At 34.4% G+C, this 17385-nt stretch overlaps 1 protein-coding gene across 1 annotated transcript; it reads right to left on the bottom strand.

Annotated features, from left to right (window-relative positions):
- Window positions 1-14941: 14941 nt before the first annotated feature.
- On the bottom strand, window positions 14942-17172 carry LOC115974404 (peroxidase 9-like). Its single transcript, XM_031094752.1, has 4 exons — window positions 16865-17172; window positions 16293-16484; window positions 15619-15784; window positions 14942-15470 (listed from the first exon to the last, which is right to left on the bottom strand). The coding sequence occupies exons 1-4, from the start codon at window positions 17129-17131 to the stop codon at window positions 15058-15060; spliced, it is 1038 nt and encodes a 345-aa protein (XP_030950612.1). The 5' UTR covers window positions 17132-17172; the 3' UTR covers window positions 14942-15057.
- Window positions 17173-17385: the final 213 nt, after the last annotated feature.

Genomic DNA, 17385 nt, shown 5'->3' on the forward strand with positions numbered 1-17385 from the left:
GTAGAGCAGGAAGGTGGGGATCACAAGTTCAGATTCTCTGTTTTCCTTCATGGTTTTAGTCTCTCTGCTTTCCTCACGTTATATCACGCAAAATCCTTTAGGGTTCCACACTTCCACCTTCCACGGTTTTTATTTTTTATTTTTTTCCTTTAAGCTGAAAAGGCTTTAGGTTTAAGCTGAAAACGCTTTGGTTTGGGCTTGATAGTGGAAGTAAGTAAATAAGTAGTGGGCTGAGATTTATTATAGGGCTGGGATTTATTATGCAAGAGTTACTATAATTCTGAAATTTGCAAAAACCATTTTCAAATTGTAGGACCAAAAAAAAAAATTGGAATGACATGGTTGTTGACGTGGCACAACCTGAGCACAGCAGTATTAAAAGCTACGCTTCAACTTTTAGTAATATATAGATTGGTGCATTATTTGGAAATTTCACCCATAATGAGAACCTTGAAGCCAAATACATCTTGGGCAAGGAAATAGTAAATGTATGCCTAACATAACTAGGCATGCCTGACTTAACTATGCTTCCTAGTAAATATGCACAGATTTATAGTATTTAGGCACAGATTCACAAATTCAATAGGCAAGTTTAAAAATATTTACCATTGCATAACACATCACCAACACACTGCCAATCCAAACATCAAGGAACAGGGGTATTCATTTCATTACAGGAATGGTACCAAAAAAAAAAAAAAAACTAGCAGGTGTTTCCATGCTAACTACCTAACCAAAAAGTTTACACACTGCCAGCCCTACATACATTAGCAATTACAAGATATTAAGAGTATTTTGTCAAAAACTCTCTTTTTGATTCGCTATTTCTAGTGAATCTTAGTGTTTTCCAGTGAGATATCTGTGTGTTTTGAAAATATACCATGTAAGGATTTTTATAGTGTGAAAAAAGGGGTTTGGAACAATTTCCAGACGATGTGGGATTCGTTTCAAACCTCAACATAAATGCAAAAAACTTGCCTTGTTTAAGTTTCTGGAAATCACTATGCATGCGCAAGATCGAGCCTGCCTGCGCATAGTGAGGGTTTCCTTTGGTCTTATTTTTCAAAATTGATTTATTTGCTTCTTAAAAGTTATAATTTTCATTTTAACACTTCCTAAGTCATTTAACTTTTGATTGGGCCCCAAACCAACCTTGGGTCTTAAAATTCAACATAATTGGGGAACAGGGGCCCGAGTCGTAAAAATGTGATGTCTACAGCCACCTATTTGGCTTTCTTTGCATTTTTGCATTCTTGCCTACATGTTCATGCATGAGTCCTTGCTTGCTTGTGTCATCAAGCCTAATTCCTACTATCTCGTGCAGGTTCACACCCATCTTTGATACACGAGACCCCGAGTCCCTTTTAGGAATTTTGTTTGATGGCATGTGTGTCGTCCATACTCCAAACTCATGGAACTATCCAAACCTACATTTGTCTTCCTAGGACACCCCCCCTTTTTTTGATGACATGTTTGCTTGCCCTTTCGTGTGCTTAGCATGTTTGTTGGCCCCCATTTGGCCCTCTTTGCTAATGTGTCACTTTGCATGCTCCCTTTACCTCTTTGTTCTCCCCTTTGCTTGTTTGCTGGCTGCTTTCTTTATTTGTTGCATGTACATGCTTGGGGCAAGGATGCTTGGAGTGAGGGTGCGAACCCCTAGGCGCGAGCAAAAAGGGCAAGGATGCAAGCAAGAAGACACAAGCCCAAAAAGGGTAATGTTTAGTAGATTAGGATATAGACACTCAATTTTGCACCCATAATTTAATCTTGGAAGATGACTGAAATGACCATTTCAAGTACCCAAAAAATCATAGTTGCATTTCATGCATTAAGTCATTCATCACATATCATAAAAATGATCTTGAGATTCTAACGGTGTGACGATATGCCCGATTCCCAAATCAGACTGTCAAATTGAAAGATATCACAAGATCAAGTTTTCATGGTCTATATGCATTGTATGTGGGTGAAACTGATCACGTGTGATTAATTGAAATTAATTTTGATTGGTCAACAATTAAAATTAATTGAATAATTTATGTGATTAGCTGTTGTATTTTATCAGCAGTAAGCTTGGTTGCATAAAAATAAAATAGATAATCAGATATCAAGGGAATTGTTGATAATTAAGTCTTTTTAGAATATTTATCTATCAGATAATTATTATTTTAAGGACATGATTATCAAAATAAAAGGGATTTATTTTGGAATATAAGTTGAAAATACATCCAAGTGCAATTCCCAACTCAGAAAACCCTCAAAAAAGAGTCCAATTCGAACAAAAATAGGAGATTGGGCTTGGCACTTGAGAGTGCCAATCGGCACTCACAGCTCCAAGGCCCAGCCCAAAAATGATTAGATCAAGCCAAAGCACATCCGATTCGATTTTTTAGGGATAAAAATTCAACCTAATTCATATCTGATCAAACCTAGATTATTTTCTAAGCTCCAAAACTCTATAAATAGTGTTAGGTTCTAAAGACTTAGGATCTTATGTATTTAGAACTCTAATGTGTATTGTTGGCAAACCATGATCAAAACAATATGTTTAGTCATGTTTAGACTTGCTCAAAGTTGGTTCATTTATGTAAAGTTGGATTTAAGTTGTTGCAGAATTAAAAGTGCAATTTGGCCTAGTTCAATTGATCGAAATTCGGACAGAATGTGTTTTCTGCAGAATTCCAACTCAGCCCTAGTTTATTTAAAACGTTTAGGGTTTTGTATTTTTGTCCTAGGTATATAAGGCAAACTTTAGCCACGTTTTAGAGTTGCTCATATTGTTGTTTGTGTAAATCTCTTGTGAGATATGTGAAGAGCTTTCCTTTACACAAGCTTAGGATTATCAAGAAGGAGATTCATTCAAGAACTTGATGATCATTCAGTTGCTGCCATCGAAGCTTAAAGAAACACAAGCGGGTGTGCTTGTACTTGCTGGAGAATCCAAGAAAGAAAGAGTTCGTGGTCTCGAAGCTTGCATGTGGTCGTGTCAGTAAGTTTCTACTGGTGGGTAGCAATAGGATGTTAGCAGTCTAAGTCCTGTTGAACAATTTCGATTCTTTCATAGTGGATTCAGGTTTACCTTGAAGATAGCTAGGTTAAATCCTCCCCAGGTTTTTACCGGTTTGGTTTCCTAGGTGGTCATATCATTGTGTTATTTATCTTTCCGCTGCTTTGCATGATATGATTGTTTGATTGTGATAACCTAGATTTGGAATTTGGACTAAGTAACAACTTGGCTAATTAACTAGGTTAATCCAATTGTGTTTTTAAGGGGTCTAAAAACTTTCAAGTGGTATCAGAGCACGTAGCTCTTTTGTTTGATCTAAGAGCTAATCCTTGACCCCTATTGTCATGGAAAATTTGAAGTGTCTTTCTGATCATGTTTTTGCTCATGCTTCTGTTGATTTTATTGATGTTTGTGAAACTCTCCGTAAGGAATTATTGAAATCTATGAAAATTACTAAGAAATTCAAGGAAGAGTTAAAATTGGCTAATCTTGAAAAAGAGGAATTGGTTGTTAGATTAGATGAATCTAATAAAAATAATGAATTTTTGAGAAATCAAATTTCCTCTCAAGATGAGAAGATGAAAAGCTTGGAACAAGAGTTAGTTGAATCTAAAGCTAAAATTGAAAATTTGACTAGTATCAAGCCTACTGCTAATAATAGAAGTGTTTTTGTTTCTCTTAAACCTAAAACTGAGAAAGTTTATATCCCTCCTTTTAAGAGGAATAATAAAGAAAAGGTTTATTTTCCTAGGTTAGACAAAGGTAAAAGTTCTAATGTTGACGCTGAAGTTTCTAAACCTAAGTCTAAACCTACTGTTAGAGAGCATAATAAATCTGTTTTTATGCCTACCTAATCCTTGACCCCTGTTGTCATGGAAAATTTGAAGTGTCTTTCTGATAATGTTTTTGCTCATGCTTCTGTTGATTTTATTGATGCCTGTGAAACTCTCCGTAAGGAATTATTGAAATCTATGAAAATTGCTAAGAAATTCAAAGAAGAGTTAAAATTAGCTAATCTTGAAAAAGAGAAATTGGTTGTTACATTAGATGAATCTAATAAAAATAATTAATTTTTGAGAAATCAAATTTCCTCTCAAGATGAGAAGATGAAAAGCTTGGAATAAGAGTTAGTTGAATCTAAAGCTAAAATTAAAAATTTGACTAGTACCAAGCCTACTGCTAATAGCAGAAGTGTTTCTGTTTCTCTTAAGCCTAAAACTGAGAAAGTTTATATCCCTCCTTTTAAGAGGAATAATAAAGAAAAGGCTTATTTTGCTAGGTTAGACAAAGGAAAAAGTTCTAATGTTGACGCTGAAGTTTCTAAACCTAAGTCTAAACCTACTGTTAGAGAGCATAATAAATCTGTTTTTGTGCCTACCTGTCACCTTTGTGGTGTTGTTGGTCATATTAGACCAAATTGTTCTTTGTTGAGGCAAAAACCAAAATTTGAGACTAGATTTGTGTTCGTTTTTAAACCCCTTCAAACAATTGATTAAACCTAGTTAATTAGCCAAGTTGTTACTTAGTCAGATTAACAAGTCTAGGTTATCACAATAATAAAGATCAAATCATGCAAAGCGGCGGAAAATAAATAACACACGATATGATCACCCAAGAAACCAAACCGGTAAAAACCTGGGGAGGATTTGACCTAGCTATCCTCAAGGTAAACTTGAATCCACTATCAGAAAGAATCGAAGTTCATACAAAAGGACTTACAAGCACCCCCACTCGACTTCCTAATGCTACCAACCAGTAGAACTTACTGACACGACCACGTGCAAGCTCTGAATCCACGGACTCCTTCTTTCTTTGGATTCCCACCAGCTACAAGCACCCCCGCTTGTGTATTCTTTAAACTTTTATGGCAGCAACTGTTTTGATCATCAAGGTTTAGAGAATGTCTCTTCCTTGAAAACCCTAAGTTTGTGTAAAGGAAAGCTCATCTAGATCTCACAAGAGATTTACACAAACCGCAATATGAGCAACACTAAAACGTGGCTAGGGTTTGCCTTTTATACTTAGGACAAATAAGAAACCCTAAAAACGTTTTAAACACATAGGGCTGAGTTGGACGAATCTGCAGAAAAGCAATCTGCCCAACGTTCGATCGGTCGAGCCTAAGCTTCGATCGATCGAGCCAGGCCGAAAGCCACACTGCTTTCTGCTTTACACTCGATTCCAACTTTACATTGACATACAACTTTGAGCTAGATTTAAACACTTCTAAACACATTGTTTTGATCATGGTTTGCCAACATTACACATTAGAGTTCTAAAATACATAAAGTCCTAAACTTTAGAACCTAACAATTTGTTGTTAGGAATACCGATGTTCCTAAATTTGTTCCTGTTTGTCACTTTTGTGGTGTCTCCAGTCACATTCGTCCTAATTGTCATAAATTGAAATTTAAGCATTTTGTGTTTCAATCTAGGATATGTGATGATATTTCTCCTGCCATAAGTCCATATAAATTGTTTCATATTATTTTGAAAAATTTAAGCTTGTTGTCTTGTGAAAGGAATTTGCAGGATTTCAGTCTTTCTCAGAAGATTGGTGTAATCCCTCAAATACACTCTGCCTCTTATGGATTTTCACCTACAAAGCCGAAGACTCGTGCTAGATGGGTGAGAAAAGATTCTCTAAGGTGAGTGTTGTTTACTTGTCCCTGATTTAATTCTTTCAATTGTTTGTGGACATGTTTTGTTTTTTTTTGTTTTTTTTTTTTATGTTGTTTTTTATTAATAAAATCCAAAAACATTGAAAATTTTTCAAAAAGACAAAAATATTTTATTTTGAGTCCTGTTTTATTTTTCTTGAGGATTACATGAATTATGATATCTCTCTCTTGATTTAGAACATGCTTGACATTGTGGAGAAACTTGGATAGAATGTGTTATATATGTGCTAAGCTATTTTTGATTTTGTATGAGTATGTATTAGTTTGTACATGTACTCAAGAGTTAATTAAGAAATTGATATTTCTTGTTTGTGTACCCTCTATAGCTTAGTTAAGCACTGTCATGCATTGCATTTTTAATCATCTAGCACAATGTGTGTTTTTTGTTTTTTGGTCATAAATTTTTTAAAACCAAAAAGATTTTTGTATTTCACATCTTGGATTTATAATCAAGAATTGGTCATATTATCTTTACATAACAAGTTTATGTACCTTATTTAGTTTTGATGAGCTTACTTATTGCACTTTACTAGTTGAAACTTTGTAGTGCATGTTGTATGGGAAAGATGTTTATGGTTTTGATCACTTTGTCTTGATCTTGAAGTCACATGTCTTTGACTATCGGACTTGAACCTTTAAAGAAATGCATAAATAACCATCTCACCACTGTTTACTAGCCAATCATGAACACCTTAGTACATATCGTAAGATTTTGTGCTCGAGAAAGTGTAGCACATGCACAAAAAGAACATAAGGTGTAGCCTCGGTTTAAATGTTAAAATTTGTGTGTACATTATTGGACTTAATGTTAAATCAAACAAATAAAATTGGTGTGTACATTATCCTGGCTATTTTAATAAGTTTCTGATCAAATAAAAATTGGTGTGTACAATATGAGACAAATCAAGAAACTTACATAATTGCAAGCTTGTTTTCTAGGAGATGTAGGAGTTATATGATGTAACTCTTTTGGTGATAGTTTCTTTCAAATTCTATGTGATGAATTTTGTAGAAATTGTGATTGATTTCTATTTACATATCACCTAACATGTTTTTCAAGATTTTGCTAGTTGCACACATTATACAAGTTACTCTTTGCTAAACTCGGTACATTATATTGTGTGTGATCTTATTGTGGCCATCCAAGATTAAAAGTTCCTTGATTTTGATGCAAAATGTGCTTAATGTTTGAGGTTTTGGAGACAAATTGGTTGAAAAACTTATTTTTGGAAGATCTAGGTTGAATTCTAGTGTTTTTGAAAAACTTTTAATCTCATACTCATGCATTTCGTTCATGAAATATTGTGCTTTGAGGAGTTTCTACATTAAATTGCTCTGTTTTTCAAAAATTCGATTTTTCTAGAGTTTCTACATTAAATTGCTCTGCAGAAATTTTTTTTCTTAAAAGATATGATGGATAATCAATGTGCAAATATTCTTTACTCATGCAACTATTTATGAGTCATATAGTGTCAAGTTTGCATTTATTGAAAGAGAGAATATTTTTCTTCATGTGTATCCTCAACTTAGTTTTTAAGTTTGGTGTGTGTGTCTTTCTTTTCCCCACCTCCTAAATTTTCCCCAAAACTGTTTTTCCTAAAACTTGTTGTGTTTTTTCTATTTTTATAGGGGGAGAAACTTGTTTTTAACCCTTGTTGTTCATAGAAGGAGTTGTTGCTCTTCGTAGGGAGAGTTGTCTCTATTTTCTATATGTTAGGTTAGGTATTTATGTATTTAGAACTCTAATGTGTATTGTTGGCAAACCATGATCAAAACAATGTGTTTAGAAGTGTTTTAGTCTAGCTCAAAGTTGTATATTTTATGTAAAGTTGGAATCGAGCTAATGCAGAAAGTAATGTGCATTTCGGCCTGGCTCGATCGATCGAAGCTTAGGCTCAATCAATCGAATCTCAGGCAGAATGTTCTTTTTCTGCAGATTTCCAACTCAGACCTAATTGTTTAAAACGTTTTAGGGTTTTCTAATTTATCCTATGTATAAAAGGCAAACCCTAGCCCCGTTTTAGTGTTGCTCATATTGCTGTTTGTGTAAATCTCTTATGAGATCTAGAGGAACTTTCCTTTACACAAACTTAGGGTTTTCAAGGAGGAGATATTATCTACACCTTGATGATCAACTCGGTTGCTGCCATTGAAGTTTAAAGAAAACACAAGCGGGTGTGCTTGTATCTGGTGGTGAATCCAAGAAAGAAAGAGTCCGTGGATTCGGAGCTTACACATGGTCGTGTCAGTAAGTTCTACTGGTTGGTAGCAATAAGAAGTCGAGCGTGGGGGCTTGTAAGTCTTATTGTATGAACTTCGATTCTTTCAAGATAGTAGATTCAAGTTTACCTTGAGAATAGCTAAGTCAAATCCTCCCCAGGTTTTTACCGGTTTGGTTTCCTGGGTGATCATATCTTGTGTTATTTATCTTTCCGCTGCTTTGCATGATATGATCTTTGTGATTGTGATAACCTAGATTTATTAAATTAGACTAAGTAACAACTTGGCTAATTACCTAGGTTAAATCAATTGTGTTTTAAGGGGTCAAAAAACTATCACTATAGAATTGAATTCTTTTGTGTTCCCTTGATTTTCTATTTTCTCTTGACCTTTGTTACTCTTTGTTTGAGTTATCTTTTTCAATTCGTGACAAAAAGGGGGAGTTAATTTAGATGAAATGTGGGAATATGTGTGGAAAATAAAAGAATGTTCTATTTAGGGGGAGTTAACATTGTTTTTGATGTATCTAACTTAAAGAGAGAGTTAGCTTGCATATTTGTTGATTTACTGTTTTTGTTTTTCTGTCACACATGCGGTTATGCATTTTGTTTGAGTGTTTCAGGAAATATACAGGTTGATTCAATTGAGCTGCTGTCTACACTTGCAACTAATGGATAGTAGTTAGGATTGGATTTGTTTTTATGAGCATTTTTATGTAAAGGGCTTTTCTTTGTAAACTTTGAGTTTTTAGTTGTGTTTTGTCACGGATTGCCAAAGGGGGAGTTTGTTAGGTTCTAAAGACTTAGGATCTTATGTATTTAGAACTCTAATGTGTATTGTTGGCAAACTATGATCAAAACAAGATGTTTAGTCGTGTTTAGACTTGCTCAAACTTGGTTCATTTATGTAAAGTTGGATTTAAGTTGTTGTAGAATTAAAAGTGCAATTCAGCTTGGTTCGATCGATTGAAGCTTAGGCTCGATCAATCGAAATTCGGGCAAAATGCGTTTTCTACAAAATTCCAACTCAGCCCTAGTTTATTTAAAACGTTTAGGATTTTGTATTTTTTCCCTAGGTATATAAGGCAAACCCTAGCCACCTTTTAGAGTTGCTCATATTGTTTTTTGTGTAAATCTCTTGTGAGATCTGTGAAGAGCTTTCCTTTACACAAGTTTAGGATTATCAAGAAGGAGATTCATTCAAGAACTTGATGATCATTCAATTGCTGCCATAGAAGCTTAAAGAAACACAAGCGGGTGTGCTTGTACTTGCTGGAGAATCCAAGAAAGAAGGAGTCCGTGGTCTCGGAGCTTGCACGTGGTCGTGTCAGTAAGTTTCTACTGGTGGGTAGCAATAGAATGTTAGCGGTCTAAGTCCTGTTGAACAACTTCGATTCTTTCATAGTGGATTCAGGTTTACCTTGAGGATAGCTAGGTTAAATCCTCCCTAGGTTTTTACCGGTTTGGTTTCTTGGGTGATCATATCATTGTATTATTTATCTTTCCGCTGCTTTGCATGATATGATTGTTTGATTGTGATAACCTAAATTTGGAATTTGGACTAAGTAACAACTTGGCTAATTACCTAGGTTAATCCAATTGTGTTTTTAAGGGGTCTAAAAACTTTCAAATAGGAAATTAAAATAAAAAATTAGTACCCTCTCTCTGACCCCTCTCTTTCTCCCCTTACATTAAAAAATTCTGGAAGCTTTGCTTTAGGAATTTTTTATCTGTTAAGTGGCTCTTATTTTATATCTTTAAAAAAATTTATTCTCCATGATTTCTAAAGTAATTCTCTCCTTGTGGAATTCGTTCACGCAGGTAAGTTTCCATCTCTTTATTTACATGTTCATATAACTGATTCAATTCTCCATGCTCTTAACATGTTCTTCCTTTTGTCTGCCTTGATTCTCTTTTGGTTATATGATGTATGTTTGTTTATACATATGTGTTGTTTTCATATAGTTATGTGATGCATATGATTAAATCCTAAATCCGTTGCTTTATGTAAAACAAAATCGGATCTGAATTTTTTTTTTTTTCAAAACTCCATTGTTTTCTTAAACCAAAAATTAGATCTGAATTATTTTTTTCCAAACTCCATTGTTTTCTTAAACCAAAAATCAGATCTAAAATTATTTTTCCAAAACCTCATTGTTTTCTTAAACCAAAAATCAAATTTGAAATTATTTTTCAAAACTCCTTTATTTTCCAAAACCATAAATCAGATCTTAATTTTATTCTAAAAATTCATTCTTTTTTACTTTGAAAAATTAGATCTGAAATTCTTTTGAAAACCATTCTATTTCTTAATTAAACAATCAGATTTGGATTTTCCTTTTGGAGATTCATTTTGTTCTTTAATTAAGAAATCAGATTTAGGAACTCTTTTTTAAAATCCATTCCTTGCTATAAAATAAAAAAAAAATAAAAAAGTCAGATTTGAATCTTTTATCAAAAAAAAAAAAAATCATTTTTGTTTAATTTGAAACTTCTTTTAAAAAAACCTTTTTCTTTTTTCTAAATAAAATTCAAATATGATTTCTCCCTGCATAAATACAACAGATCTAGTATTTTGCATATTAACCAGCTTTAGATCTAGGAATATTGACACAATAATTTTCATGTCATTTTTAATGGGTATTTAAAAGGTCATTTAAAGTCTAGAAAACTAGACTCTGTCTGGGTAGGGCGGGTGCCTAACACGTTCCCATCTTGTAGCCTAGCCCCCGAACATTAGAATATTAGGTTGGTAGATTTAGTGTCTTATTTTATTTTGGGTAGATTGTAACTAGGAAACAAGGCTTTGTATTTTCCTCTTTTTTACTAGATTGTAACTAGGAATCAAAGCAATGTAAAGTTCTTTCTACCATGATGTAATTATTTTCAATTAATGGGAATGCATAGTATTCAAGATATATTATAGTTTGTAAAGTTTTCTTATTTTACTTATAAAATAAGAGGCAACCTCATATGAACCTTAAAAGGAAAGGTGTTGTTGCCTACACCCTTTTCTGAGAGCACCCAAGTTTTTCCGATCTCTCACATAGGAGGCTTAGCCTCCCCGAGTGCTTTTCTCTCTCCCTTTCTCTTAGTCTTTCCCAAGAATCATGTATTAGGGTTCCCTCTCTATGTATCCTTTATCTTTCATGCACTTTGCTTGGGCCAAGTTCCATAGGTATGGCAATGTCTATTTTACATTTCTTGTACCTTGCTAGACCATACCCTTGGAACATTGGCAATGTTTGCTTTACTTTCTAGCTCTGTGTGATAGCATTGTGCAATGATGTATGTATGTGTGTGTCTATATATATATATATATATATATGCTTGTATGTGGGTGATCGTGCACTTTGTATGATGGACTTTCGTGGCTACGTGAGTGACCCTCTCTAGTCATGAGTGCTCTTGACTTTGTAGTGTGGGCATGTGCCCAAGGCAGTTGTTGTAGGTGCATGCTTATGCTATATTGTGGGCATGATCATTGCGGTGTGATTGTCTTGATCTACGTCACCTAAGTGACATCGGTTTCCTCATGTAAGCAACACGCATCAATATGCTTGATGCTTTGAAGGGCGCAGGCTTGGCAACTCGTCCTAGCACAAGCATGTTGGCACATGCCATATACACAAGAGTGAAACCCTGCCGATGCACCATAGCGCATCAAACGTGAAACTCTGCCGAATTTTCGACATGAAAATAGGGCACCTCCGTTGCCGTATTCTCATAGCAAAAGCTTTGTGAGAATAACGTTTTGTGTGCTATGACACACCTGAGGCGAAGTGTTGCCGGATTTTCACCACGAAAATAAGGCAAAATGCTGTCGGATTTTCATCGTGGAAATTCGGCACTAATCCCAAACACACTAGGGAAGCATCGATCAAGACCACACCCTTTCTGAAACCAAACCTCAAAGCCCAATCCGTTTAAAGCCCTGAAAGTTAATGCCAATAGCTTGGTTTTAACCGTCAATGTCCTTAAATTAAGATTCTACCAAAACAAAGGACTGTCTACCGACAGGCATTGTGAGGTCCCTAACACCTTCCCCACACGTAACCAGACTTTCAAACTCAAGAATCAAGATTTTTTACCCATCCATATTAGATTAGGGAAAATGCCCTTTTTCTTAGCCTAAGATTGATAATAAAATCAAATAGAGTCAGATGATCAATCACCCCTTAGAAAAAACCCAATGATTGGTGACGACTTCACTTACCTTTGGTAACTCAATTAAAATTGACTCATTTTCCAATCACACACCAGCGGTCTACCCCTTCTTCACAGCACTCGAGCTCCCAAGCCTGCATGCGCAATCTTGCACGAGTGTCACTGCGATGGGTGGTCGAACAGCCGCAAGGCATCAACATAGACTAGAGTCACATATTTTATTAGTGTTATGATATAAAACAAATTTTCACTGTACTTATATTTTCTTCTAGTACAGTAATTTTAATTTGTTTTTTTTTTAATTACACTAACATGTTACAACCAAAACTGCATGTGACAATTATTTGTGCAGAACTAGTGATAACCTCACATTCATCAGTTATTACCTTATTTAATGCACATTCATATCATATTTAATGCACTTTTTTCCTTTTTAGATATTACTATAACACACAATGATAGTAGCTAAAAAACTCATTGGCTAGCCTAGGGGTTTTTCCTCCATCTCAAGATTTTGTACTGCATCAATGACAAAATCCTCAGAGATGGATATAGATTTTTTTTGAGAAATTACAAATAATATAGTTGATTGAAAATAAAGAAAATGAAATTAAAAAGATCACGGTGTCCATACGGCAAAGAGAAATGGAAGAATGCGAGAATAGACTTATTAGGAAGTTTTTAGCATGGAAGCCTCTAAACAAAAGGTTTGCTCTTTAACACCATGAGATTGTACTAAATTTGTATGCTAAAAACGGGAGACAATATGGACCAGTTTTAAGTTTAATGTTGAAAATGGGATTCATATAATGGTACACATTTTGGAAAAAATGACAGTTTAACTTTAATTTTTTGAACTATGTAGCCGAACAAAATAGCCCCATTTTCAAACTACATAGCAAAATACCCATGTTTTGGAACTTGAGCTTGGAACTTTTTATGCATATTTTGCCACTTAATTCTTTTTGAGAATTTTGTCAAGTTCCACTTAAAAATATACATAGAACTTGAAATTGTTAATGTCGAGTTCCAATCTGAACTCAACATCATTCATATCGAGTTCCAAAACTAAGGTATTTTGCTACATAGTTTGAACAGGGAGCTGATTGACTACATAGTTCAAAAATTAAGGCTAAACAACCATTTTTCCCCACATCATTGAGTGATATACATGGTTTTACGACAACCAAGTCCTAGTACTATTGCAATGGGAGAAGGGTATGTAGTATGTAGTTGGATGATGACTAGTTCACCATATTCCCATTTATGGTGCAAGTTGGGGGCTTACCAATTGAGCTCTTCTGGGCGAAAGTGGTAAAAGATACTAAATAAAATCGTAGTCTGTGAGGAGATAGATAAAAGGGGAGAGAAGGTGGAAACATAAGAGGATAATGTGCATCCATGTGACCATCTTAGTGAACATTGAGACAAGTGGGAGTGTTGGTGGGTCCGCAGATAGTAGGAAAATATGAGGTGGGCTATCAGTTTGAGAGAGAGACTTTTGTTTTTATGCCATTATTATTGCGGAGTCAGACAGTTGGCTATAAATTAGCTAATTTATTTTTAGTTTTTTTATAGTTTTTTTGTGAGACTCATCACTTAAAAATTGGTTTAGTTTTGAGATTTGTTCTCAATTTTCATTTTTAATATCCAAAAAAGTGGATTTGAATACTAAAAATGAATGCATGTTTTGGCCATTTTCATTTTCAGTGAGAACGGATATAGTGACATTTTTATTATATTGTTGAAAATAGCTGGAACCCACCAACTACTCTATTCTACTCGAGTGAAAAAAAAAAATAAAAAAAAATAAAAAAATAAAAAAAAGAAGTTGTTTTCTTCCTAAAATGGGGAACAAGTGCCAAACCAAGTAAGGGTATATATTGTACTCGAATTTTGTATTCAAAATAGGTCCTCAAACAAACACAAATGTGAAAACTGGTCCTTTTTTCTATATTTAAATTCTAAAGATAAATACAAAAATGTGAAAATAAAAAGTGAATACACAATTTTTAGAACCAAACACCACCTAAACTATCAACTTTTGAGCAAAAACTAGTCAGTAATACTGCAATGCAAGAAATAGTTTAACAAAAATTCTATATATATTCATTCGGCGGAAGATAAAACCATTTGAAAACAGGTGAAGTTTCACATCTTTACAATATGCCTCAAGGAATATCATACATGTAGAAGTTCTCATTTAAATAAATTTTATTACATTTTGTATTTAATTTCACGACATCATAAATATGTCATATGTTTGTTTTTTCCTCAAAAAAAAATGTTTAATAGAGGGAGACTACAGAGTAAAGACTTAAGAAAAGATAATTTCTATTACGTAAAAATCAACATCTCAAAACCATTTGAGCATATCATTGTATAGGTATTTTTTAAGAGTTTCCTAAATATTAAAATAGTAAAAAATCAACATATATCAGGCTGAAATAAATAAACATAGACACCAAAATACATTTGTACTCGTTAAAATTCAAATTTTGGTGAAACAACATGCTTTACAAAATTTGAAATTGTAAAAGATTTCGTTAGTGTTAATGTCCATTTCCCATTTGAAACCCTCCCATTCTCTCTGATTTTGTTTGCCATTTTCTTTGTTAGTTTTTCGGATGTTAACGTGTTTATATCACTTCAGTGCTCTCTCTCTCTCTCTCTCTCTCTCTCTCTCTCTCTCTCTCTCTCTCTCTCTCTCCCCTTGAGATGGTCTTCGTTTTTCTTGCGGATATTAGATACAGGGTGGGTGGGGATGAGGAGCCTTATTAAATAAGTTGGAAGGCATTTACTTTGCAAAGTGATTAATATCGAGGACACGCAAAAAAAAAATCTTCTAAAAAAAGTGGTACTACTAAAAAGCTCTCGCTTACATTACATAAAAGCATTATTAATCAACACTAGATGTCAATCAACACTACATAAAAGCATTATTAATCAAACAGTTTAACTGTTTAAGTAGATAATTAGTTGCTCAATCAACTTGGCGACAGTTCTTCCTAACTTCACCCTTAAAACCAGTGAGAGGGCTTATGTTTCCCATCTTGACCATAGACTTAGCAAACTGGTCGAAGAATAGGCTCTCATCCTCAGCATATCTCTTAACCAATTGCATAGTAGTCCCAGCACTTCCTGTGAAAAGCACTTCATCTGAAGTGAGGAGCCCTTTTCCCCACAGGATGAGCTTGAAATATGTGTTGTCGAATTTTGCTGGGGAGGCAAAGTCCAAGGGAGAGATGTTATTGTCACCACCTGATTTAGGACAAACTGATTTCAAATTATAGTAGTAGCCCTTGTCAAGAGTTTGATCAGGTTGATTGTTTCCATTTTGGTTGTACAGCCTTTGCTTGAATGTCACACACCTTGCCATACCAATTGTATGCCCCCCTGCAATGTGATAATAGGTAATGTGTACTTAGCAACAGCGAAAAAAAAATGTGAAAGCTGAGTAATCGTTAAATGATTAAGTTTTTGAAACAATTGATCATTTATCATGATAGATGTTAGTGTGTTACATTTAAAAGGCCAAATTTACCTGAGAGTGCAACAAGATCAACTTCATCGAGTCCTTGACGCTTGAACAATGTTAAAAGGTTTTGGAGAGTAGAGTTTGGTGGGGGAATATTAGTGTTTGAGGTAGTTAAGCTTGCTGTCTTTGAGTCCCTTCTTCCCAATGGTAGCTCCCAATTCGGTCCACCGCTCTATTTCATCACACCCAATAAACTTAGCAAACTGGTTGATGAAAAAAAAAATCCTTAAAGAGCACCAATTCAGAAGGCCATTAGAACTTATTTTAGTAAAGATAAACCTTTTGATTTTTTTTTTTTTTTTTTTTTGGTTAGCATACATTTACGATGTAATCGAGCTTCTCTAGCCTTAACTAGTGTTGCAAAAGAGAAAGAAGAGTCATTGTTTGGTTAGAAAAATGCCCTTCTTTTCTCTTTCCCATTGTATAACATGATTTTGTATAAAAAATAAAGTCTTCTATCTTTTTTGCTATAAATAAAAAAATAAAAATAAAAATAAAAATGTCCTTCTAAGGACATGTTTAAACAAAATAATGCTAAAATACTATCGATTTTACTATAAAAACTTACAAATTAATGAGACTATGAATATGATTGGCATCACATTAACAACATTAATAAATAAATAAAAAATAGAACAAAAAGGGAAACAAAGTAGGGACGAAATTTGGCTTTGGCTTACTAATAAGGTGGAGCCACGAGCAGCAAGGGCGAGAATGTCTGCACAAGAGACAGTTTGAGGACACGCTTCTTCCAACTTGGCCTTGATCTCATCAATCACTTCAAAACCTCTAAGAGAATTTTTGTTTGGCCCAGAATTCTTTTCACTAACTATTGTGGCACTATCATCCAATAATACTGAGGCATCACAACCCTGCAACATTAGATAGTTGGACCATTTTATGCAAGTGATAACAAGCACAAAGGGTTGTAACTTTTAAATGATTTGTTATACTTTAAACCCAAAAAAAAAAAAAAAAAAAAAAAAAAAAAAAAAAAAAAAAAAAAAAAGGAGAAACTTTCATTCTTCTATAGTATTTATTAATAAATCTAATTACAAAAAAAAATTCATAATTTTTTTTTGGACGCAAGAAAACGATTTTGCACCAATAAAACTTTAACCACTCAAAATACGATGCCGCACCAATAACAATTTAACCACTCAAAAATACGCAAAATAAACGTTTGTATGCCTAGCATCACTCATATTTTATATGTTTATGCTTTTGGAGCCAATGGAGTAAATTCTATAACCTGGACAAAGCAGTCATGGAAGTGAAGCCTAAGCAAAGAAGCAGCCATTCTGGGCTCATTAGCAATGGCCCTCTCCAACACAGACATGACAATGTCATTGGCTTGGGGACAAGAGAACTGATAAAATTCAGGGAAAAGGCTAAAAGACCATCCACTACTTCCACCATGACCACCCCAGCCAAAATTGAAGCCTGGGTGAGCCGAGGAGAGAGTGGCTGAGAGGGAAGCTATTACTATGAGACTAAGAGTAACTTTGAAGAGTTCCATTGATTACTCAAATTATAGCTTCACCTTTTAGAGATTGCCTAGCCTTTGCTTGCATATATATATAGAGCTCAAGAGAACAAATCAACCACTTTCCCTACCAAATACTCTCACCTAATATAGATGCCAAGGGATGACCAAGTCTAATTGCAAACCTCAAGAGTTATGTCACTCTTTTGTATCTGAGAGAGAGGGATTTGGTTTTGACAGTGTTTCTGGTATTACCTGCTCCCAAGGACAAATTTGGATGGATCTGC

Source organism: Quercus lobata, chromosome 2, assembly GCF_001633185.2.
Source record: "Quercus lobata isolate SW786 chromosome 2, ValleyOak3.0 Primary Assembly, whole genome shotgun sequence".
Classification (NCBI taxonomy): Eukaryota; Viridiplantae; Streptophyta; class Magnoliopsida; order Fagales; family Fagaceae; genus Quercus; species Quercus lobata.